A 25,981-nucleotide genomic window follows, 5' to 3' on the forward strand; every position below is an offset into this window, starting at 1 on the left:
GCCGTGTGCCCTGAGGAGGTGGCCAGGCCTCAGAGGAGTTGACAGGGTAGTGCACGTTGTGGGGCAGGACCCTAAGCTCCAGGGCACTCACTTTCTCCAGAGAAACCCCAGCCAGGCGTGGCACGGATGCCGCAGAGCTGGCTGGCTTGAAGGACTCACGGAGAATGGGACGGTGAGAGCTCCAGAGCAGGCTCTGAAAATAGCACACTAAGCCCCAGGGGTTCTGCGGTATCCTTGTGAGGAGAGACCTTGGGACCCTCAAGGTCGAGTGGCCTGCCATCCTCAGGGAGTTGAGAGTTAAGTTGATATTAAAATCACTTTTAGAAAATAAAAGAATGACTTTTTGTACATTGGAATTTGTAGACTGAGATTTATGCTTATTAAGCACTAATAAAATACATGAATTAAAGCAAATTATTTAACATTTCTGGGCAGGAGCGTTCTCCTATACACAAGCTGGAAGATGAGGGATCATGAAATCAAAATATCATGTATGTCTATGATAACTGGAGATTATGTGTGTGTATGTGTGTGTGTAAAATTTCAATTAAAATATTGGGCACCTACTATGTGTCAAGCACTATGCCAGATGCTGGGGACACAGGATGAGAAGAATAAGCCTGGTTCCTGCCCTCCCAGAGCCTGTAGTTTAATAGAGACGCAGACAATTAGAGATGGAACTACAGTGCAGTCGGTATGATGGGAGGACGGGCTATGTTTGGAGCATTTAGACGGTGGTTGTGTCTGTCCAAGTCTCCAGGTCATGGAGAGCCACTGAATCCAAGTTGGAAAATAAAGACAGCAGATCTTTACAGAGCAAAGTGGGAAAGGAGGTTTGTTGGGGGCAAGAGTTGTTTTAAGCCGAAGGAACAGCACATTCAAAGGTCCGAGTGGAGAGAAAGCACGGCAGATTACAGGAACCTGAAGGGTGAGGCACAGGATGAACATAAAGATTGATGAGGTGAATGACAGCCACGAGAGGTAAGGCCGGGGGGCTGAGTGGAGGGCGGCCACGGCACCAAGTCCCTTCTGTGCTGCTTAAAATGCTTGTCTTAATTTACCAATTTATCCCTCCCACCACCTGCCCTTTCCCCCTTGGTAACCATCAGTTTGTTTTCTACATCTGTGACTCTATTTCTGTTTTGTAAATTGCTTCATTGGGATTGACATATACACACTACTATGCATAAAATTGATAATAAGAACTACTGTATAGCACAGGGAACTCTGCTCAATACTCTGCAATGAGCTATATGGGAATAGAATCTAAAAAAGAGGGGATATATGTATATGTATAACTGACTCACTTTGCTGTACAGCGGAAATGAACGCAACGTTGTAAATCAACTATACTCCAATAAAAATTAATTAAAAAGTGTTTGTCTTGGGGCTTCCCTGGTGGCGCAGTGGTTAAGAATCCGCCTGCCAATGCAGGGGACACGGGTTCGAGCCCTGGTCTGGGAAGATCCCACATGCCACGGAGCAACTAAGCCCGCGAGCCACAACTACTGAGCCTGTGCTCTGGAGCCCGCGAGCCACAACTACTGAGCCCACGAGCCACAACTGCTGAGCCCACGCGCCTAGAGCCCATACTCCGCAACAAGAGAAGCCCCCGCTCGCTGCAACTAGAGAAAGCCTGCGTGCAGCAATGAAGACCCAACGCAGCCAAAAATAAATAAATAAAATAAATAAATTTATTTTTAAAAAATGTTTGTCTTATTTTGATGTTTAGGTGAAGAATTTTAAACCAGGAAATTACATAACCAGATTCACATTTTTAGGATGATCAGTTGGATGATCTGCTAAAGAGAGGATAAAATGATGGGGGAAATTGTATGCTGTAAATGGAATGGTTTCTGGCAGTCCACTCTTGCTCTGAAATGCTGTTGTCACTTCCAGGCTGTCATTTCCGACTCTGGCCCAGATGTTCCCCGTCCAATTTACAGAATCAGAAACGACTAGCGCTCTCTGGTGGTCTCAGGACAGCTCATTTCTTCCCCTATTCAGCTTTGTGCATCGCGTTCGGCTCTTGTCCTCCGAGCTGTGCTAACAACGCCGCTAACTGGTCTCACCCAGACCTGTAAGTCGCTGGAGGATCTAGCCTCCCTCTGCTGTGTGAGAACTCCTCTGCCTCTGCCCCAACGTATAGAAACTCGCAGCGTCACTATAAATTAATAGTAATGATACACCGAATTCAGAGTTGTTGGAAGAACTGCATATGTGATGTTTATGCAAAGGACCTAGCACATAGTAGGCACTACCATACATGACTATTATTTATAGTTGATCTGATCTTTCAAGCAATTCCATCCTCCTGGCCCTGATTACCTAGAGTAAATATATGAAAGGAATCAGGATAAATTTAAACCATATTTAGGTCTATCGGCACAAAAGATAGTATCATAACTCAAATGTTGCAGTAAAAACATAATACCCGGCATCTCCAAAGACGCAAAGGAATAAAGAAACTTGAAAGTGCTTATCTTCATTAAAGAAATCTATGAGGTGTGACTGAAGTGATGTGGCTTAAATGGGGCTGTGAAGGCTAGCTCCACAGCCACACAAACAATGAACCTCCTTATTTTACAGTTCACGGCAGGAGTACTAGATAGATAAGGGATGTCTGGTGCTTTTACATTAAGTGTAGGTCTCATCTGAATTGCATTTTCACTATTGTGTTTCTGATATCCTGAAATAATTTATTATGCTACAAATATGCTCATTTTTTTTTCTGGGAATTCTGGAAAAATTTTTTATTTACGAAACAGAAGTAGAGAAGTAGAGTCATGGATGTAGAAAACAAACTTAAGGTTACCAGGGGATGGGGGGGAGAGATAAACTGGGAGATTGGAATTGACATATACACCCTACTATATATAAAATAGATAACTAATAAGAACCTGCCATAGAGCACAGGGAACTCTACTCAATACTCTGTAATGACCTCTATGGGGAAAGAATCTGAAAACAACAACAACGACAACAAAGTACTATGAGTTTGGAAGAGAAATATAGATTTGTTCATACTGGAAAAGAATTATCAAATCATTTTTATCCTTACTATATCTAAAGTAAATTGAACAACATTTAAAACTGCTTTAGTGGTGGAAAAATGATGTCTCATTTGCTTCTGGTAGTTGGACCACATTTCACAATAGACTGAAGGTGAAGTTTCTTAACTTTCCCCACTATCCTTTGGGGCATGTAGACTGGCGTATCCTTCAATGAGCTTATTTTACATGAAGAATCTACATTTCTTCTTACATAAATTATTCTAACTTCTGCCTGTCACACTTTACTTTTACTATCTAAAGGGCATCTGTGATCTCGTAAACATTTTGATGTGACTTTGAATAATGGTGTTGGTTGTGCTTATTTACATAATATGGCACACATGTGATAATTTACAGTGTACTACATCACCTAACACTTTTGGATGAAATTACAGATCATGGTCATATTTCCTAATTTTTCATTTAGATCAATGTCAAACACTCTTAAAAATATTAAAAAAAAATTTTTTTTCTGCAAGTCTGGGAAGAAAGACACTAAATTTGAAAAGTGTTTTTTTTTTTTTTTTTTAATTTTGAGGACAATCAAAATGTACTAATGTTATCCATAAATATTTATTGGTCTTTGGCAACATTTTTTCTAAATTATTATCAATGAGCCATAGTGTACCTCTTCCCAACATGGCTAGTTTTAAAGAGGAACTGTCTCTCTTATTCCATTTTGTCTTGATGGCGCTATCAAAACCAAAATTTTATGTGCAGCATTCCCTCTTGTCTCCCAAGTGGTAGCTCAGGGCTGGTACATGAGCCGTGCAGACTGATGGTAGTGTGTCAACCTCTTGACAAAAGCGAGCAGCCCACAGGTGGTCACATGACCTCCAGCAGAACCAATCAGACTCCGCCATAGACTGTGGTACAGTATCCGGAGTGAGAAGGTCCTTTGCTCTAGGGCTTCTATGCTGGGAAGAGGTAATCACAGAAGGTTAGTGCCATCTTCCATGTCACATGTAGAAAACAGAGACACTTTCTGAGGGATTTTACATCTGAGAGGCACAAAGTGCCTACCCAGGGAGGAGGAGAAGTGTAATTGGTATTGAAATGTGTTAAGACAACGTTACAAGAATGAATTGTTCTGTAGAGAGAAAGGAAAGGGTGGAGATATTCCCGAAGCAACATCCACGTGAAGTTCTAAGCTCATAGGCACCCATCACAAAAGATGCCCCTTACTTGTCATCCATAGAGGAAGGGCCTCCGACGACAGTGAAAGGCAAGCCCAGGGACAGTCAGCTGTTAGTGTTGAGTAGGGTCACTGGCCAGAGCCACCAGACGTCAGGGCGTCACTCGGTTCAGTCTTCTGACCTATGACCCCTTTCAAGGTGTGGTGGAGTTGGGCCCCCCTGGTTTGAGAACAGAGAGCTGTTGATAGGAGTACACTGTGGGCAGCCTGGAGTGTCTGGAGGAGGCAGCGGAGACCGTAGAACCTGCTCGGGAGGTGCGTTCCCAGCCTGCAGGTCTGCCTGGAGGAGACGCGCTCATCAGAGCCATCGCACCTCTCGTAGGTGTTATTTAGCTCTGCTTGTCCGCAGGCTAAGCATAACTTCATCCCCAGCTGTGCCTCCTGAGCTCCTGCACTGGTTAGACAGTAGCTGGGAGGAGGGTACGGTAGCTGAAGATGTAACACGAGGAGTGACCATCGCCCAAGTATCTTCAAGAGAGAGAGCTAAGCCTGACATCTCCCAATAAATGGAGGGGGGCGGGGAGATAAAGACATCTGTAATGAAGCAAAAAGTATTTTCCTTGATCCACTGAAATGTGAGGTGAGTGAAAGGAGCATTGGACGGAATTATGAGACTCCTAACCCCTTCTCTGTCAAAGATCGATGCTTTGAAGGACACATTCAAATTAATAATAATAATTTGAGTCTCAGGGTCTCCATACATCACATTCTAATTTCTCTGTAATGATTGACTTCAATTGAGTAAACTCAAATGACCACTCAGCACTCAGAGGTTTGCTGTATCACTCTCTTAGGTGATGTCTCATACTCTCATTCTCCTTTCTTCATGCCGTACACAACCCTTCCTTTTATAATTCTTAAAAGAGGAACTCATTTAATACTTAGCTGAAAAACAACAACCAAATGGAACAAAAAATGCTACGAGGAGGAAACTCGTCCTCTGACAAAGCCCACTGCGGCATCCTTGTCTGTACTCGTCCTCCCCCTCCTCCTCCCCTTTACAGATGGGCATCCTGCCCCTGTTTACCTTCCCTCTTGCAGCTGTGATTTCTCCTGCCCTCCTGATTTAGTCAAATAAGCATATAAGCATGCTCTGGAATCCACCTTCCTCTCATCATGCCTTTCTATTCCCAACATCCTTGCCCTGTTTCTCTTCTTCCTCTCAGAGCAAATTTTCTAACAAGATACAACGTTTTCACTTTTCCTTTTCTTTCACTCTTCAGCACAATCTGTTTGCTTCCATTCCCACCACTCTTCAGATATTACCCTTACCAAGGTCACTAGGAATCTTCAATTTGCCAGATTTAAAGAGTACTTCTTCGAGCCTTCCCTGACTTGTCTCTGTATCACCCCTTCTTTGAAACAATCTCTTCCCGCCCCTTCTCTCACTGTTTCCAATCACATCAGCCACTTCTCTAATTCACTGATTCCTACTCTTCTGCAGTGCATGCAACGATAATCCTCAGGTTCCTTCCTGGAATCTCTCTTTTACCCTCCCCCTAAGTAAGTCCTTCCATTTCTGTGGCTTTTCTTAACATCTCTGTGCTGTGAAGACATACAAGTGCATCTGCAGATCAGCTCAGTCCTCAGTTGTCCAACTGGCAACTTGACATTTCTACTGGGATGCTTCAAAGGCATCTCAACACTTAACATGTACAAATGAGGTCTCTCCAGGACCTCTATTTCCTCCCTACACCTCCTTCATTTTAATAAGTGGAGCCTTGAACCAGAAACCCAGGAGGCATTCTTGACCCCTTTCCCTTTTTCAACTCACATCAATCAAACATCCCAGCATGTCAGTTTTATGTCCAAATTGTCTGTCCAGTTTTCTCCATCTCTCCCATTGCTTCAATTCCAATCAACATCATCTCTCAACTGGCCTGGTTTTTCTGTTCCTTTCTCTTCCATTCCCCTTTTCACAATGCGAACAAAATAATCCTTTAAAAGTAGGACTCAGCTCAAGTCACTCTACTACTTAATATTTTCCCATTGTAGTGAACCTGATTTGCAGACTCTCTACAATGGTTTATAATGTCTAATGTGGTAGGACTCCTTGCTGTCTCTCTAACCCTACATCACCTCTCCATCACTCCTCACCAGCCATACTGGCCCACGTCAGCTTCTGGAACAAGGTAAACTCTTTTCCTCATAAAGTAAATCTGAAGTGGGACCTGAAATCTGCATTTCTAACAAACTACCAGGTGATATGAATGCTACTTTTTCAGTTGCAAGGGCCTAGATTGACAACCAAAGCTTCAATTCACTTTTCTATTTATTCTATAGATGATATCTATTGGCCATCCACTTAGTGTAAAAACTACAGGGAGGAACGTAGGTAACGAAAAGAGAATAAGGCACTCTACCCAGAGAGGAGTGGTGCTCTGATTGAAGGATAAGGTAAGTAACTAGTCACTCCAGGGAGAACGGGATCCATTTAAAAGGATGTGGAAGAACAATTGACTTGGAGATGGTGGATTATAAGCATTTAAAAGGATGTGGAAGAACAATTGATTTGGTGATGGTGGATTATAAGAGGGCAAAAGATGCAAAAGTTCTGTCTCAAAAAATAGGTATTTCCACAGGTGAAGGAGAAGTAAATGACAAACAGAAGTAAAAGTACATCAGACATAAATTATGGAAGATGCTAATTATAATAATCGTGTTAATAAAACTAATAGTAGGGGCTTCCCTGGTGGCACAGTGTTAAGAATCCACCTGCCAATGCAGGGGACACGGGTTCGAGCCCTGGTCTGGGAAGATCTCACATGCCGCGGAGCAACTAAGCCTGTGCACCACAACTACTGAGCCCACGTGCCACAACTACTGAAGGCCACGCGCCTAGAGCCCGTGCTCCGCAGCAAGAGAAGCGACCGCAATGAGAAGCCCGTGCACAGCAATGAAGAGTTGCCCCCGCTCGCCGCAACTAGAGAAAGCCTGCACACAGCAGCAAAGACACAACACAGCCAAAAATAAAAATAAATAAAATAAATAAATTAAAACAGAACAAAACAAAAAACTAATAGTAGCAATAAAACTAACATTCATTGAGCCTTTACAATATGCCAGGTGATTTCAAAACATGTATATATTTATTATTTATATACATAATATATTTAAATGTATGTTTATGTATTATATATTTATACTTCAAGCCATATATATTAATTATATATAGTAATAATAAATATATATTAAAATTATAAATGTGTTATTTATTATATATAATATAAATTATTTATTATATAAGTTCATTTAATCTTCAAAATAACCTAGAAGTTGGTGCTATAATTATGCTGTTTTCCAGGGGCAGAAGTAGAGGAGAGAATTTAAGCCACTTGCCCATGTTTACCTGTTTAGTAAGTGGCAGAGACAGGATATGAACGCAGGTGGTTTGTGGCAGTTGGTGGTTACAAAACTCAGACTCTAGACTCCAAACCATTGCATCAGATTGCTTCTAATATCCTAAGCCTACCGAACTAGAATATATACTTCAGCTAGACCCAATGTTATTTATGCATGTGATGGTTTTAGAAGCTCTGCTCCAAACTAAGTGAATTCTGAGAGCTCTTGTAATTCTGAGGTTTTATTAAAAAGCTTCTGAGGAGCATTTAGTGGCAGCAGTGGGTGCTTGCTCAGATTATAAACATTTAATGGTGAGAGGATATTAACTAGAAAACTCCCTTTTTTCCCTAAAAATAAGATGGTGATGGGACAAGTGGAGTTAGAAAATATCTCTTGTGGGTTAAACTTGTGAACAATACATGAAATAAAATAAGGACTAAAATGTATACTGAAGGATCACCTAGCATAGGTTTTTGGGGTTTTTTTCACATATCTGAAGTGTTTGTCTTTAATTCCATATAAATTTCTTACAGATTATACCATCAGTTAGCTGAAGTGAAAAAGCAAAAGGAAGAGAAAGCAAAGCAAGACACAGATGCCCAAAACAGAGCAAAAGGGCAAAAGAATTTCATAAGGTGAGCAGCCAGCCTCACAATTTTTCATGTCTAAGGCACATCAGAACTATAACTGATAAACTGAGGGAACTCCACAGAAAACACTAGAGAAACTTTGAGCCAAAAATATATGCTGACTTTCCACACAAAGTGTAAAGGGTTTGTTTTTTTTTAATTACATGTAACATAGACAAAATTATTTAAGTCAATAAATTTTTAAGGAATTTCACATGTTCTGATTCTTTCCAAGGCCAATCACCTTAGTTCCTCCAAACTCATAATCTTCAAGATAAAATAGCCCTCTCAGAAAGAAGTTGCCGTGTGAATCAGCCCACAATTCTTTTAGTTGGGCTTCTTTGATCTCCAGTGGAATATGGACACACTTCAGAAATCCCCACCTGGAATATTTGGGATCCAGTTTCCTCAAGTGATTTACTTTAGGACCATATTTAGGGTCAGGAGATGGATCTGCCTAGTTCTGAATTTGACATCCTCTAAAAATGTATTAGGTTCAAATCATATTCACTCCTAAGCCATCACACCCTAGAACAGTACAGATCATTGGGATATGCCAATACCTAAGATAAAAAAAGTTTGACTATTAGGTTTTTCATAGTTTACTTGGCAGCTCTGTCTTGTAGTTCTTTCCCGCAGATCTAACAGGTAATTCTACGAGTAAAGGAAACCACACAGATACTCTATGAGGTGTTTCCAACGAAGGTTTTTTAAAAGATACACCATGAGCCTAACTCAGGAGAGATGCTAACGTGATTATAAATGTCAGTTGCATAGAGAACATTGCAAGAAACATGCCACATTCTTTAAAAGTGTGTGAATACAAACTAAGGCCATAGAATATAAAGGGCACTGAGGCCTGATACTTTCCACACCCTTAAGTCTATGGGCTCTAAATACTAATCTGGTGTGTTTACAAAATAAGTATGGATACAGACCAAACATTAAGGAGCTGAGAACGGAAGTAATAACGAGAACAAACAGAAGAGAGGAATCACGTCACTATCCAGGGTTTTTGGTGACCTGGGGGATCTGACCAAAGTTACCTATTTTTCTCTTTGACTTTTTTGTCTATTTTGCTTCTTATCCCCTCACCCCCTTTTTTTCTTCTCACTATTTTTAATGCCTTAACCTTTTTTCTTTTTTTTTAATTTTTTCTTTTCTCATTTTATATTTTTTTGCATTTTTGTATTTTTTCTTTTTCTCTTCTTTTCCTTTTCATTTTCTTTTTCTTAATTCTTTTACTCTCTTAATTTTTCTCGTTTTAAAATTCTTTGTGCCTTTTTTCAGTTTCCTTTTCTTTTACTTTTCTCACTTTGTTCGTTTTTCTTTTTCTCAGTTTTATTTTTCCTTTATTCATATTTTCTTACTTTTACTTTTTAATTTAGTTTGTAGGGTTTTTTTTGTTTACTATTATTTTTGTCTGTTATTGTGGTTTGATCCCTTTATAATGACCAGTTAATTGGGTGAACTGTGTTAGTCAGGGCTCAACAGAGAATAAAACCAATAGGATATATAATATATGTATTTTATATATCATATGTATAATATGTATATATGTATTATATATATAATGTATACATATTATATATACTATGTATCGTATGTATTTTATTATAGTTTATATAATATTGTATTGCTATTATATAATAATGTAATTGTTATTTATAATTTTATATTATAGTATGGATTTATTATAGATTATATGCATATATGTATAATAAGGAACTAGCTCACGGGATTACGGAGGCTGAGAAGTCCTATCCCACGATCTGCCGTCTGCGAGCCGGCGCCCCAGGAAAGCCAGTGGTGGGACTCAGTCCAGCCTGAGCAAACTCCTGAGAGCTGGAGGAGCTGATGGTATGAATCCCAGTCTCAGGACAGAAGAAGATGTAATGAGCTGTCCCAGCTCGACGACGAGGCAGGAAAAAGGCGGAAAAAGTGCCTCCGGCCTCCCCTTTCTGTTCTGTTCGCAGACCCTCCGTGGAGGGGGGGCCGCCCACCTGCACTGGGGCCGCGGAGCTGCTTTCCTGAGTCCGCTGGTTCAGATGCTCATCTTCTCCAGAACTGCTCTCACAGACACACCCAGAAATGATGCGTAATCTGGGCACCCTGGGCCAGTCGAGTTGACACACAAAATTAGCCATCGTGCGGACTTTGGGCCCGGCTTTACTTTGAGGGGATTTGGAGCAGCTTTTCACCATTCTAAACTGACCTTTTAGAAAATGGAGCGGTCAGCCCCACGCACTGCGGGGCCTCTCGGCCACCTCGGGTTAGACCCAGAAAGGCAGCTACCACCTCCTCAAGCCTGCTGGCGATGGTGGGCGCACATCCTGCCTGGGAACGGGGTGGCCGTGAAGACCAGTAACGTGGTTCAGCAGAGCTGCACCAAGCTCCGGGGACGGTCACACAGAGTCCAAAGCACGAAGGCCTTGGAGCCCTTGCCGTGCAGTAAACCAGTGGAGGAGACTTGTCCCATTACCTCGTGGCCCATGGCAGCAAGAAAGAGAGAGAGAGAGAGAGAGAGAGGCCTGAGGCGACCTCCACCAGATCATGTCTGCCGTACAGTTCTGGTCTCAGGGGTGGCTCGTCCTCAGGGACTGCCGTGGCCTGATTGTCTGTGTCCCCCCAAGTCCACATGTTGATGGGTTTGGATCCCCAACAGATCCCCCATGGATATCCTAACGTGACGGTATTTGGAGGGGGGCCCTTGGGAGGTAACTGGGGTCAGAGGAGGTGATAAGGGTGCGGCCCCATGATTACAGGAAGAGGAGGTGAGACCAGAGCTTTCTCTCTCCACCGTGGGAGGACACAGAGAGAAGCAACCATCTGCCAGCCAGGAGGAGAGTTCTCTCCAGGAGCCGGATCCACTGGGACGTTGACCTTGGGCCTCACAGCCTCCAGAGCTGTGAGAAAGAAATATCTGTAGTTGAAGCCACCCAGGCTGTGTTATGTTGTTACAGGGGCTCAAACTGAGTGAGAGATCCAAAGCAGAAAACCTATTTTTGGAGGCTGATGGTGCAGATTTTGGCTCCAGCAATGAATTCCCCCAGGGCAACAAGCTGGGCACCTTCTGTGGCACTGCCCCACATGCTGCCGGGAACTCTTCCAGGGCGAAAAGTACCACAGCCCTGCGGTGCGTGTGTATGGTCTGGCAGCCATCCTCTACAGGCCTGTCAGCGGGTCCCTGCCTTTTCATGGACAGACGACGAGGAGATGTAGGAGCAGGTACTGAGCAGAGCAGACACTGTTCCACGTGTCCCCGGAGTGTGAGACCCGCTCACGAGATGCCTTACCCTCACCCCCAGCAAGAGAGGCACTTTAGCAGAAACCATGAGCATCCATGGATGAACGTGGGCCACGAGGAGGAGCTAAGGCCTTGCGCTGAGCCGCTTCCTGACCGCAAGGATCCCTGAGAGATGCAGTAATGGTGTCCGTGGGTTAGACACGGGAAGAGATCCAGCACTCGTCAATGGAGCAGAAGTAAGACAAAGTGATGACCACCTGTCTGCTCCTGGGCCGCATGAGATCCAAGCAGGGGGGCTACGCCATCACTCTGAAGGCCTCACCTGTAGCTGGTCCCACCAACACCATCCTGCAAGGTACAGCACAGGGTTGCTGCCAACCCAAAGCAGCGGAGTTTCAGCCAACGTGTCACTCTCACCTTTAATTCTTACTCGAAGAAGCGTCAGAGTAGAAGCAACTCAGAAAATCAGTGGCTGGGGAGGAGTGGAAGTCAGGGCAGAGGCCAGCAGCGCATCTAAAGTGCCTTCCAGCCTTCTCTCCTGCGCGGAGAGGAAGACCACCTCCCTAGCGCACCCCCCAGGGTGGCCCTGTGCCTGCCTCTCCTCCGCGGCACCAGCAGCCGTGTAGGAACCCCAGACAGTACCATCTCCCCCCAGGGCGCGTCCTCCAAAGGACACTGCCTCCCCTGTGGGCAGCTGGTGCAGGCGCAGAACCAGTGGAATTTGCCTGATGGCGTGAGGTGTGACCCAGGCCCTTCTTCAGGTGATACCCGGGGCTAGCAAGGGGCCACGGGGAGATTTTTCATCTCCTCTGCAGACGCTCGCATTTCAAGTTGGCCAGGAAAAAAACCAGCATCAAGTTGAAAGCCGACTGCAGTAGATCAAACACGACGTGGTGGGCAGCAGAGGTAGGCGAGGCAGTGATAAAATCAAGCAAGAATGTCAGGAGGTCAGGTTATGGTCTCTGCCCTTCACATGGAGCCAGAAGGTCATGAACGCCACGGAGCCCAACAAGGCGGTGCTGGAGATGAGCCAGGTGTGGACGAGAAGAGCTGCAGGTGGGAGCAGAGCAAGAAGTACACGCTCTGTGTGTGCATCGTTCACCAGCCTCTAAGAGGGCTTCGTGCAGTGGAGGGTGCAGGTGTGCAAACTGCCCTGGTGTCCCCTCCACAGGGCTCAGACTAAGAGGGTACCCGGCACCTCCATGACCCTCAAAAGCATAACTGCTAAGCTTAAAAGACTGCCAGGAGGAGTCTGGGACAAGAGGGGAAGCCATGTTTGTGCAAGAGGCAGGATGGCTCTATAGAAATAAACACACACACACACACACACACACGTATATTCTAATTTATATATTGCGTTGAAATACAATAGTTAAAAACAAACAAATAATGCCCTGCTTTATTGTTACAGCTGTCACAAGACACTTGTCCACAACTTTGCAAGAGAAGGCCTTGACTCCTTCAAAATTCTCTTGTGACCTAACTGAAAAAAAAAACCCAAAAAAACAAAAACAACACCAAAAAAACCAAACCCTTCCCTTCAAGGTGAATGAAAGCCTGGTGAGACTATCCTAAGAATAGGACTCATGTCAATGGACTGGAAAGGGGTGTCTATTTGGGAGCTGTGGTGTTGGTTTTTCTTGCTTGAGGGAAAACAAGGCTTGAGGGTCACATCTATATGATAAATATTGCTATGAAACGACCATTCCAATGTTTTAAGCCTAAAAGAAACAAACAGAAAATTAAACTAAACAACAGACATGATATGAGTCTTGTGGACGGCATTTCCACTCCCTGAAAAACCAGCTTGCTCTCCGAAAACCTCCCTCTCATCATTCGTTATCCTGCTCAAGGATACATGGCTTCCTCTTGACTCTTTCATATATAAATTATTTTGTTTGGCTTTTATGGCCACCCATAAACTATTTCCATTCATCTTCTCTATTAGTATTTGCACTTGCAACTAGCATTTGTATAGCTCTTTAACATTTTCAAGGTCTTTTTCAAATGCATTATCTCATTTAAATTTGACTCAGACTTTTTTTTTTCTTTCCTTCCAACTCCTAATATCACTGCAGTAGACTTTAGAATGCCTATGGCTGACCCTCCCGACACCTGTCCTCAAAGTCCCTCCCCTCCATACCAATTACCATCACCTCCACGGCACTTTGCAAATCTACTCCTTTGGTCTCACCCTGGGCCTTACTCCCAACTGTTTAACTTCCGAGATCTTGAGGTCTAATTCAGCAATATATGAACATAAGCTTCTGTCTGCCCCCATCTTTCAGCTTTATTTCCACTAAGTCGGCTTTTAAACTTCATTCACACTTTTAGTAGCTTTACCCCTTCTGTTACCCGAGTCCCAATCTACTTTCCTTCCCTGCTGAGCTACGAATAGGGTGTCTACATTCTCTTCCTACCCCCCACTTCCTCATTACCTATTGTCTTTCAAAGTTACCTGCTCCTCATCTTTGACAATACTCTTGCTAATTGTTGGAGAAGGTCATCGTGAGGATGTGACTGGGGAGTTGGACCCAGGCAGTGGAGACTCCTCACGCCCCCACTGTCCTTGGACTGTACTTTCTGCCCACTGTTCCCACACTCGGAGTCGTTTTCAAGGACGCAGCCTTGAGAGAGCAGTGTGTTATTGAGACCATCTGGATGGTCTACATTACTGAAGCCGGTTAAGGGCTCTCTCTATAAACTCTGAAGAGTCTGGCGGGCAGGGGTGGACATCTGCTGGTCTTGTGGCCCCAAAGACAAGCCTCCTAAGTCAATCCCCTCCCTTATTACACCTGCTACCTCCCAACCTGGAGTGGCTGTCTCTTCCTTTGGTCTCTCTTTGTCCCCCCGTGTATGGGGGCCAGTTTCGAATTCCCAGGAACCCTTGACGTATTGAACCAGCACTCCTGTTTCACCAGTGACTTGATAACTGCTAAATCCAGAGGGAACTTCTTAGACCTCATCTTATTGGCTCTGTCTGTGAAATCTAATCCAGGTGACACTACTTTCTTCCCGACGCTCCCCTTGCAGGACTTCCTCTGGGTTCTTTCCCTACACTGAGACGTTTCTTTTGCACTCCTATTCATGAACTCCTCTGGCCCACACTAATTAACGTCTGTGTGTTCCAATCTCCCGCTGATGGTGTTCCTTCCTTTTCATTCTACATTCTCCCAAGATGAATCAAAACTGTGGCGATGTTGGAATGATATCTGACAGAGCCAGAAAATGCTCAAGCAAACTCCAGTCACTCTGTGCCTAGGTCAAACCCCTGCAGTTTGCAATAGAATGTGGAATGAAACTTCTCCACTCATCTCGGGATTTAGCTAAGGCCTCAATTTTGAGTTCAGTGGTGGATTAGAACCTCCATATTCTAAGAAAGAAGTGCTAGTCTCATCCGCACAGGACTTGTGAAGAGGTGGCCCAGGCAGTGGGGTTGGAGAAGGAGGATGAGCGGGGAGATGGTTTGGAGGCAGAATCATAGGGACTGATGGACAATTAGGTGAGAGGAATGAGAAAACAGAAATACTGGAGAATTGGCGTTATGAATAGAATATATTGAGGCAATGAGTTAATTGAATTCCCATATAAAATTATGTAATTTATTAAAGCTTAGGTGAAATAATGGCTTCTTTGTATCTGAGATCCAGAATATTGATGCCCATTTGTATGGTCACTGTAAGGTAGATTACTTAAACATTAAATTTCGACACATTAATTTATAATCAGCCAAAAGAGAGACAGCATCAAGATTTTGATTATTACATAGCAGTATATAATGAGATATATCTTTATTGTATTTCAGAATTCTTACTGGGAGTATCTAAAATATTTATAAATTATTCTTAATATTGGAAGATGATACCACCATCTTTCTCAATCATGTGGCTATCCACATAACTATTGAGAGATAGTGTGGTGAACTGATTAAGCTCATGGGCTCTGGAGCATTTCTGCTTGGGTTTGATTCTCACGTTTCTGTTTATTATCTATATGAATTTGGGTAAGTGATTTATTTCTTTGTGGCTCAGTTTCCTTATCAGTAGAGTGGGAATAACTGTATCTCCCTTATAAGTTTGTTGTGAGAACTATATGTGTTAACGTAAAGCCTTTAGAACAGTGCCCGACACTTAATAAACCACACTTAATTTATGTTATAATTATTATTTCGTATTTCAGAATCATGGTGTAATTCCACTGGAAAAAGAAGAATAGTTCTAATTTTAGAATTATAATATCTTGAAATAGAGCCTCAGGAAATAAGAAGTTGTCTGTGGTGATCCAAAAGCTGTGCTTATGAATTAATCTCCAAACATTCATCATTTATCTTTCTTGGACCCAGGTATAAGTATTATGCTTTGCTACAATCACGGCTCATGTTCGTCAATTTCCAGAACGGTGATGCATTTCTCAGTGGTACCTTGAACACTTGTAACTTTTATCGACTACTTCCTTTCCCCACCCACAAGAACAACTTTCTATTTCCATTTAATTGAAAGGCATTCACGGCAAACTTCCAGGAGTGTGCCTCTTCCATTACGTGAGAAACAGCTGTGCAAACGTTTCTCTGCCATTTTAATGATATGCTCCGCATTTCTTCATGTTTTTCTGCCAAACGTGCTCTGAATTATTTTTCGTATCGAGTCTTCTCCATTACTTAGCAATGTTCCTCAAGGTTGGTAACCATGCACTTCATTTCATTCTTCTGCTTGTTCATGGCATAGATTTGTATACTTTAGGGTGTGTCCTGTACGAAAAAGGAGCTTGAGATACTTTGGGGACTGACTTACTGAAATAACTTCTCCACTATGAATCCTGAAAGAACTAGGCCAATAGCCCAAGGAATTATATAATTTTTTTTTTTTTTTTTTTTTTAGCTTGAAGGGACCTTAGAGATCACTTTTTCCAGGTCTTTCATGTTACAAATTAAGAAACTGAGTCCCAGTATGTTAGTAGTAGAGCCAGAATCACAACCGATTCCTCCCACCTGGCAAGCCCAGTGCTTTTTTCAGCACTATCTACTGCTTCTTGCACTGAGTCATTTATTTTCCAGATGACTTCTGCATATGATGATGATGATGTGTGTGTGTGTGTGTGTGTGTGTGTGTGTATGTGTGTGTGTGTGTCTCTTTTAGGACTTTATAGCTTTACCAGGTTACAGAAAGAAATATATTTAACAGAGAAGAAAGAAAAGAGACATAAATTCAAGGGAGAATTTTCTCTTCCTATTGCCTTAATGTTGTTATTAAGGGAAAAACTGGAATACTGAAAACAAGAGAAGATTTTAGGGAATGTAGAAATCATCCCATCAACTTTTCTGGAAGAATCTTTCCTGCTCTCCACGTTGGGGACGATTATCTTGGCTACCCGGTCGTCCGTGGGGCGCTGAGACGGTGCGGGTGTGTAATGTGTGTTTAACGTAGGGGGGCGGGGAAGGGCGTTTGCACGTGGCTCGCCCGGGCCTGAGCGGGGAGGGGAGGGGGCCCGGGGCGGGGTGGGGGGCGCGGCGGGAACCGCGAGGCCGCAGCCAGTCGCCCGCGGCGCAGGTGGGAAGAGGGAGGGGTCTGCGCGGCCGCCGCGGAGCCGGGAGCCCCGGGAGCCGGCGAGGCTGGGAGGGGCGAGGCCGTCACTCGCCGCGGCGCGCGGAGCAGGGGAGGCGCGCGGAGCCCTCGGCCCCGGGCTGCGCCGGCCGCTTGCGCTCCGGAGGGGCCGCAGGGAAGGGGGACGCGGCGCCATGGGTGAGTGAGGCTCGGCCTCGGGGGCGGCTGTGGCGGGAAGAAAGTGGGTGTCGGTCGGCCTCGGGCCGCGTCGCTCCCCGCCTCCCCCGTCCGTCTGTGGACTTTCCCCGGGCGCCGGGGGAGGACCGCGGCCCGGGGGTCGCCGCGCGTGGGCGGCCCGGGGTCGGGGGGAGGATAAGGAGAGTCGGGGGGCGGGGTGGCTGCCCCCACGTGTGCCACGTTTCAGTGTGCGGTTCGGCGAGCAAGTTGAGACGGGGCTCGAGGAGTGGCGACGTCGTGCACTTTCCATTCGCCCAGGTTTGCGTGCGGGAAGGCGCTGGGACGGGGCGAGTTGGGGACCCTTTCCAGCCCCCACCTCGGCGGCCCGCCACCGCGGCACAAAAGGCTTGACGTGGAGGCTGGAGGCCGACGTGCCTCCGGCAGAGCTGGGCCGGTGGCGAGGGGCGCGGGCTGCCCGTCCCGGCCCCGGTCCCGGGGCGCTGGGGCGCGCGCCGCTCCGCTCAAGTTTCTAGACGGGGCCCGCCCGCTTCCGAGCTGAGCGGCTGCAGCTGCAACGGCCCCGGGAGTGTGGGTGGGCGGAGGGGGAGCGGGTGTGAACCCGTCGGGCCAAGCGGAGCCCGAGGAGGCGGCGTCCCACGAGGAGGCTTGGGCGCGGGGGCCGGAGAGCAGGCGTCACGCGCCCCGCAGAGGCGGCGCGGCCCGGCCCGGAGGCCGGATAGGGCCCGGCCGTGCCGCCGCTCACGGTTACTGAGCAGCGACCCACCGGCGGCCCGGCTGGCTCGTCGACGCCCGCGTTCTCGGTGCTTCGCGTCCGAGCGCGTTACGCCCCTCCCCCGGCCTCTCGCTTGTCCTTTGTTGTCAGGGATTTCTTCCAGGGTAAAGGAGGCCTTTGGGATTGACGTGCTCGGGTGCAAATTCCTAAATTCCCACAGGCTCGAGGGTTAGGGGATGCTTTGACTGCTAATCGGTGCCGTTCATAGACGCTGGCCAACTTGGAAGAAAGGAAAAAAGAGAAAGCCGAGGACATTTTTGCCTGTGAATGTTAATTGTGGTCAAGACATGTGTAGTCTCTTAAGTGATTGTGGAGAAGTTTTAGAAAGACCCATTTTTAGGGCCTTTGAATAAAATAGTGTTGCAGATGATCTGCAAGAAGAACTGTCTTTAAAAGTTTTCTGAAACGGAAGGAATGTTTTCAAGTTAAAAAGGAAAGAAAAAAAAAAAAAAAAAGGAAAGATAAAACGTTTTCCCAAGTATGGCAGAATGAATTTCAGGCTCTTCCTTCCTCCCTCCCTCTCTCTCTCCCTTCTTTCTTGCCTTTCTTTCTAAATACATGGGCATATAAACTCTTGTTAGAATAGCACATAGAGGGAAAAAGCTCTCATAAATGGAAAACCAAAATAATTGACTGCTGTAACCCATTCATTTTACTGAAAACATTAAGATGCTATTTGGATCCAACATAAAATCTCTAGAAAGAATGACATTTTTGCCTTGTAACCTTAAACTTGAGTGGACTGTCTATCAAGGGGTAAAGTACACATAATTTTGCAGTTAATTATTTCTCTAGGTTGCATTTCCAAGCTATAATCAAAACAGTTGGTCTTGGCTTTTACTTCAGTGTCCTTGGATACGTTACACACGATCCCAGGTTACAGGAGAGTGTTCTCCGGGACGGGGGTGGGGGGGGGGGTGGAGTTAGCACCTGAGCTCTTCTGCTAATCCTGAGCTTGAAGAGTTCTCTGTCCTACCTGTAAACTGACAGATACCTAAAGTTTGTCTCTTCCTTTTTCTGCCAGGAATGGACTACCTTTTCCTATTGTAATCGAGGTCACTAAAAACTCATGTAGGTGTCAGATGGCTAGTAGGAGAGAGTGGATAGAGGAAGCAGGTGAGAACCCAGAGGTCAGGGAAGTAGAGAAAGGAACAAGTGGGTAGCGCTAGAGTGAGAGCGTGAGGCCAGCACTCAGGACAGTGACCCAGACACGCGGTCCACAAATAGGAAGAGCCAAGGAAGGAGCCGAGGGGGGCCGATGAGAGAAGGAAGGAAGCCTGTCCAGAAACTAGAGAGAAAACACTTGGTCACTTCAGGTCATCTCTCTCCTCTTCTTTTCATTTACTTGTGAAAAACACATTACTTAGAACTTCTTTTATTTAGAGGTAGTAGGGGGGTGAGGGTTTAGCATTGGAGTCCAAATTGCTAGGATAAAGGGGAAAGCAGTGTAGCAGAATGCCTGACTATGCCAGCAAGCTGAATCCATCTTTTTCTGGTGTCATGACAACTGAAATTCATCATTTAAAAAAAGGAAGATGGTGCTATGGGAGTGAATATAGCAATCAATTCTTGCTTGACTCAGAAGAAGAAATCCATACTCTAGCATCGTGGAAGAATGAGAGTAATTGGTTAATCAAATATTCTGAATAATTGATAGTTATTTATAATGCACAAGGCTAATCCTCAAAAAAAAAAGTTATTTGCGAAGTAGGCAAATTGAGATTTTGGTATCCCTTGCTTCCTCCTTTTATGTATTTTCTTTCCTCAGTGATGCCTTCAGCTAATCTAGGTATGCAACAGGCTTTCCCTCTGCACCTGAATTTTGCTCTCCAGAAAGGATATGATGAAGCATTTCATACTGAAAAAATGCAGGACTGACTCCTTGCTAAGAATATTTATATTTTAGCTGCAAGGTTAACTTTAACCCACATGGTCTCTAATTATGAAATTCCAGGCTCCAGTGTGAGATAGGTGGGGGGATATTTTATATTTCTCCTCTAACCACGTCACTTACCGTTCTTTGTTTTATTTAAAAGGTGATGTTGGACATTATTTAGTTCATTATTTAGATATTATCATGGAAAGTTCCATGGGGGGAGTGGTATTGAGCCTGGTGGTATTTGGATGGATGCGAAGGGTTTGGGAAGAGGTGTTCTAGATAGAATAATGGGCCCCTACCCAAAGCAGGAAGGAATTTGGGGGAGCGGAGCTGTAAGACATGGACCTGGGTTGACAAGATGGGACTTGATTTTGGAGAGCCTTCAAAAGCAACCAGAGGAATTTAGAATTTATGTAAGTGGAAGTAGAGAATCATGGAATGTTCTTGAGCAAAGAAGAATTGTAATGAAATTAGTGTTTAAGGAAGATAAATTGAGCAGTGTTGTTTAAGACACAGGATAAATTGGAGAGGACAGAACCAGTTGTCACAGTAATCCTGAAATGGTGTGGTATATGTCTAGCTCAGTCCTAGTGGAAGAGTGGCAATAGTGGAAATGGAGGGAAAAAAAGATAGATGAATGATATTTCTAATGAAAAATCTATAAAATTAGGAAATTAAGCAATAAAGAAGAGAATGAATAAGAGGTATTTTCTGGAGATTTGAAACCTTGAGGATTAAGGATATAGTAGGTCCCTTGATAGATTATTTAAAGGATAAAACAGATGGTTTATTTTCTGGATGCTTTGGACAGAAGATTAATTTCATTTTTGAAATGTTAGTTAAAAGGTGATGGTTAGGGGCTTCCCTGGTGGCGCAGTGGTTGAGAATCTGCCTGCTAATGCAGGGGACAGAGGTTCAAGCCCTGGTCTGGGAAGATCCCACATGCCGCGGAGCAACTGGGCCCGTGAGCCACAACTGCTGAGCCTGCGCGTCTGGAGCCTGTGCCCCGCAGCGGGAGGGGCCGCGATGGTGAGAGGCCCGCGCACCGCGATGAAGAGTGGCCCCCACTTGCCGCAACTAGAGAAAGCCCTCGCACAGAAACAAAGACCCAACACAGCTAAAAATAAATAAATAAATAAATAAATAAATAAATAAAGTAGCTATTAATTTAAAAAAAAAAAAAAAAAAAGGTGATGGTTACACATCTAAAGACAAATGTTAGTAGATTGGAAACATACAGTGAGAAATTAATCAGAGGGCAAGAACAAGAAGGAAAATAAAAGTTAGAAGGTCACCAATCTTTGGTGAGAGGTAAATCCATATAATATATGAATTGTCTGTCTAGAGGTAGGAGTATAGGGAGGTGGGTTGAGGGAAAGGGAAGGAGGAGAAACACTGTTTGCTGGAAGAGAAACATCAACTACATAATGTGTATCAATGCCCTAAAATTAGAACAGTGAAATGTGACATCTTTAACTTTCAGTGTTAGATCTAGGAGTCCAGAAATTTTGACAAGAGGAGAATATCAGACAGAAATATTTTGCTGTCATTCAATTTCAGTAAAAATGGAATTGGTTAAGGATCTGTAAAATTATTTGCAAATTTAGGCCAAGAATAATGAGACATGGTATTGTCTTGAACTCACACTTTTTTTTTTCAGGAAAGTATGACCCCTAGAGGCAGTTGTCAACAAGGTACAAAGAGCCAAGATATGAAGCAGGAGAAGCAAATGATAATCTTTGGGTGGATTATGCAAATCTTGGGGATCCTGTTTCCTCTTTTGTTTGATGAGGGGTTGGGCATGATTCTGTACATTTATGTAGCTCAGATCTTGATTTAGTAACAATTAGAGAGAAAAACATGTAAAAAGATAAGCTCGAGCTATTTCCATTAAACAAATCAAGAACATGTTAAAGATGCTAGACTACTGGGCAAAACTTTTCAAGGGTCAGTTGGCCTCTAGTATGTTATATTCCCTAGAAAATTATAAACGTCTGATAGTCTGAACCTGAGCAGAGAAAGATTAATATTCTGGTTATCTTCACTGCGTAACAGCTATCTCCATAACTAGTGAATTAAAACATCAATTTGTTATTACCTCTCATGGTTCTGTGGGCTGAGTGCCGAGCAGTTCTCATTTGAGGTCTCCTGCCTTGCAGTTGAGTATCTGCCGGGGGTTCAAGCATCTGAAGACTTGGTTGGGCTGGTCGTCTAAAGTAGCTCCCACCTGTAGCTGACAGCATGCTGACTGTTGGCTGGGACTTCAGGTGGGGTTGCCTCCAAGTGGCTTGGACTTTTCACAACATGGCGGCTGGGTTCCAAGAGGGATCAGCCCTAGAAAAGTGTTCCAAGAAAAAACCGGGCCGAAGCTGCAAGGCCTCTTATAACCTAGAGCACCTTAGGTCCCAAAACATCACTTCAGCTGTCTTCTGATGGTCACAAAAATCATTCAGGACAGTCAAATTCAAGAGGAGGGGCATTAGACCCCCCTTCCTCCTGATCCGAGGAGAGGAGGAGAGAAGGAACTGAGGTAGGCAGCTACTGGATCTCATTCCTGAAAGAGATGTAAGTGTGTTTCACAGTAGAGACATCGTCAGGTTTACAACTGAAAATTTGATACAAGTTTTCTGAAACACATGGTAAAGCATTGAAACTTTAGTTAGAACTAGGAAGAAGTCCAGATAGTCACACTAAAGTTTCACAGTAAAACATTTGAGTGTGGAAATTCATGCCTGGGTGGAAATGTGTTAATAAAATGCTGGGATAAGCTCTACTCAGAATAATTTCAAATACGATCAGCTAATATTTCTTATTTTAATTTAAATTTGAAGTTTCTAAGACTGTTGTAAATTACTGTTTATTTTACTTAAATTTGAGTTTATGTCATAAATTGGAAGGTAGGTCAATTAGCATAAATCCTTTATTCAATATCCTCTTGTCACAATAAACTAAATGTTTTGTAGCGAACTGTTCAGAAGCTTGCTTTATTTTTCAGAAACGTGTTAACTGTACAAAATACATAATTGGAATTGGTATGGTGCAACTAAAAATAAGTGTAGTCTTAACTGTACTTATTTTTTGAAAGATATGTTTCTAAATTAAACATGTAAGATTCAGTTTATTAAAACTTTAAATGTAAATCTCATTTTATTATTTTTAACAGGAAAAAGTCAGAGCTGTCATTTATGATACAAAAATATAGGTCTTTCTCCTAGACAGTCGAAAAACAAAGAAAAATTAGGGTAAATGCGATGGGTTTAAAGTCCAGGACGGAATTAGTTTCAACCTAGAAACTTAGAGGCCTTAAAAAAGAATTAGATTCTGTTTCAACCTGACTGATTTGAGGTCATTCTATTTTCAACTGTTTGACAAGAGATGAGGAAATGAGGGTAGATAATATGAAGCCACATACTCTGTGCCCGGTAGTCATGATGTGGCAGACAAACAAAAAGCACATCTCAACAAGAAATAAAGGCCTGACCTATATAACCAACAGAACTGAAATAATGCCTGAGGAGTTCAGAAGGTACTATGACATGGAGTTAAATTCTTCTTTAGTTTGTTAAGATGACCTGTCAAAATAGTCACGCACTACTTTCTCTATGATGTACGAGATCTACCCAAACTATATAATGATAGCACAATAAATACCTCTTGCTGTTTCTGTAAGACTTCTTTTTCTAGAACCTCCGCGTTTATTGTCTAAATAGAATAACGCAGAGAATACGTTCAGTACTAATTGCTGGGCCCCACTGCCAAGATTCAAATTCAGAAGGTTTGGGCTTGACTGGTGGACCTTCAGTGCTAACATGTGGTTCAACCAGTGTTGAGGCTGAAGCCTAGGACACGCTTCGAGAATTGGCTCTTCCAGAAAGCCTCTGTCGCCCATCAAGCTGGCTGAGCGCCGTGACAGATGCTACTCCTCACTTGTGTCCTGTTGAGACTTAACCTGAGGAAGTCTCTGTCTAGTTGCTCTTTCCTTCCTTACCAGTCACTTCTTAGCCTTAGGATGGGGTGATGCTCTCCAGAGTTTACTGAAACTCTCCCTCTGAAAATTACTAATGATTTCCCGTCTCATGGTTCCAAGTGTTACTTATGTGCGCGTAACTCCCGAAGCCGTGTCACTGGGCTTCAGTGTCAGCTGTCTCCACCCAGCCGCCCCTCTAGCGCTTCAACCTCAACGCCTGCAAAACGGGGTTCCTCCTGCCGGGATCTGACTGGTTCCCTCCTCTCTTCCTTTGCCCTCTTCCTCCTTTTTCTTTTTTAATTTTTAATTAATTAATTAATTAATTAATGGCTGTGTTGGGTCTTCGTTTCTGTGCGAGGGCTTTCTCTAGTTGCGGCGAGTGGGGGCCACTCTTCATCGCGGTGCGCGGGCCTCTCACTGTCGCGGCCTCTCTTGTTGCGGAGCACAGGCTCCAGACGCGCAGGCTCAGTAGTTGTGGCTCACGGGCCCAGTTGCTCTGCGGCATGTGGGATCTTCCCAGACCAGGGCTCGAACCCGTGTCCCCTGCATTGGCAGGCAGACTCTCAACCACTGCGCCACCAGGGAAGCCCCCTCCTCTTTCTTTTTCTTGATGACTCGAATAGACCTGGCCTTGTTGAGCAAACGTCATTAGCCCTCCGACCGTCCGCACTGTCTTATCCTGTGTCATTGCCGTTGCTTTCCGCCAGTCCCTCACACCCTCCAGCCTGGACCTTAGTGGTCTTTTCACTGCCAGTTACTTCCCCGCTTTGGCCTCCTCGTAATCACCCCCATGTGATGATCAAGACACCCCACTCAAGCACAGCTCTTAATTGTGTCGCTGACCTCCCCAACTCCATTTCTTGCTATTATCGCTCATGCATTTTATCCCTTAACCGAAAGAAACTACAAACTAATTTCATCTACTCACCCTCAGCCTTTTCTTACCTCCAACTATTTGATCATGCTCATCTTTACTCCATGGCACGTCCTTTCTATTTCCCAGTGGAAAAGCAAAACTATTGTCAGCTTAAATATATTTCCTGTATGAAAAATTTCCACTATCTGCCCAGCTTAGTGTTTTCCTAAGCGTGGGATATATGCTAGTGAAATGCAAAGTTTTTTTTTTTTTAAATGTTCGACAAATGAGTTATGATAATGCTTCTTTTTATTTTTTAATATTTATTTTATTTATTTCTTTGGTTGTGCCGGGTCTTAGTTGTGGCAGGCAGGCTCCTTAGTTGTGGCATGCAAACTCTTAATTGCGGCATGCATGTGGGATCTAGTTCCCTGGGCAGAGATCGAACCCGGGCCCCCTGCATTGGGAGCGTGGAGTCTTAGCCACTGTGCCACCAGGGAAGTCCCCAGTATTTTTATTTTATATATTTCACAAATACTTCTACACTATTTAATATGTGCCATGCACTATTTACAATGCTTTATAAGTACTTAGTAGTTTAATCTTCCAAACAATCCTATGATGTGTGTTATTATCATCATCTTCATTTTTACACAGAGAGGTTTAAATAATTTGCTCAAGGTAACCTAACTAGTAAACAGTCAAGAGGGATTCTGAACTGAGGCCCTCTGGCTCCAGGGATTCTATGTTATACTGCCTTTCCATTTTAGGTGGTTCAAGGACATGGCATTAAATAAAGTTGAGTGTTGCAGTGATAAAGTTATTCTCATCTCAATATTCTTTCAATTCTTTTGATTAAGTCAAAAAGAAATCCTAATTTAGTGTTACTAGTTATATTCATTTCACAGCAGTTACCTTAACAGATCTCCCTTTACATAATAAAGGCATCCAGGTTTAAAGAAACTGAGAGGTAAAATGGTACTCACGTCAAAAAAAGGTTGAATAATTAAAGAGTATCAGTGATATTTCAGAGAGTTCCCCTTTTTAATAAAGAGAGGGCAGGACCTAGACTTTGAGCCTTTGGTAATCATTGTTTTTTTTTTTTTTTCATTGTTTTTAAAATAAGAAATACTGACTTTCTATTTAAGGTAGAGATTTAAAGTTTCATTTAAAATATATTTTAGTAAAAATGTAAATTGTGTTTTAAAATATCAAGTAAAGGAGAATAATGATGATACTTAAATATGGGACAAACCATATACCTGGAGGCAATTTTGTTCTGTAGAAGTCGTTAAAACATAAG

The 25,981-nt window shown here is 43.7% G+C and overlaps 1 protein-coding gene and 1 non-coding gene across 2 annotated transcripts in view; one reads left to right on the forward strand and one right to left on the reverse strand.

The window, feature by feature from the left end:
- Positions 1-8,832: 8,832 nt before the first annotated feature.
- LOC132356778 (small nucleolar RNA SNORA18) lies at positions 8,833-8,959 on the reverse strand. Its single transcript, XR_009500054.1, has one exon. It is a non-coding gene; the product is annotated as a small nucleolar RNA SNORA18 (small nucleolar RNA).
- Positions 8,960-17,046: 8,087 nt separating this feature from the next.
- Positions 17,047-25,981, forward strand: part of GPM6A (glycoprotein M6A) — a 258,846-nt gene continuing 249,911 nt past the window's right edge. Inside the window, exon 1 of the mRNA XM_059909240.1 lies at positions 17,047-17,204. Coding sequence (XP_059765223.1) covers positions 17,201-17,204 — 4 coding nt within the window. The 5' untranslated portion in view covers positions 17,047-17,200. The remainder of the gene's footprint in view (positions 17,205-25,981) is intronic.

This window comes from Balaenoptera ricei, chromosome 21 (assembly GCF_028023285.1).
Source record: "Balaenoptera ricei isolate mBalRic1 chromosome 21, mBalRic1.hap2, whole genome shotgun sequence".
In the NCBI taxonomy this organism is placed as follows: Eukaryota; Metazoa; Chordata; class Mammalia; order Artiodactyla; family Balaenopteridae; genus Balaenoptera; species Balaenoptera ricei.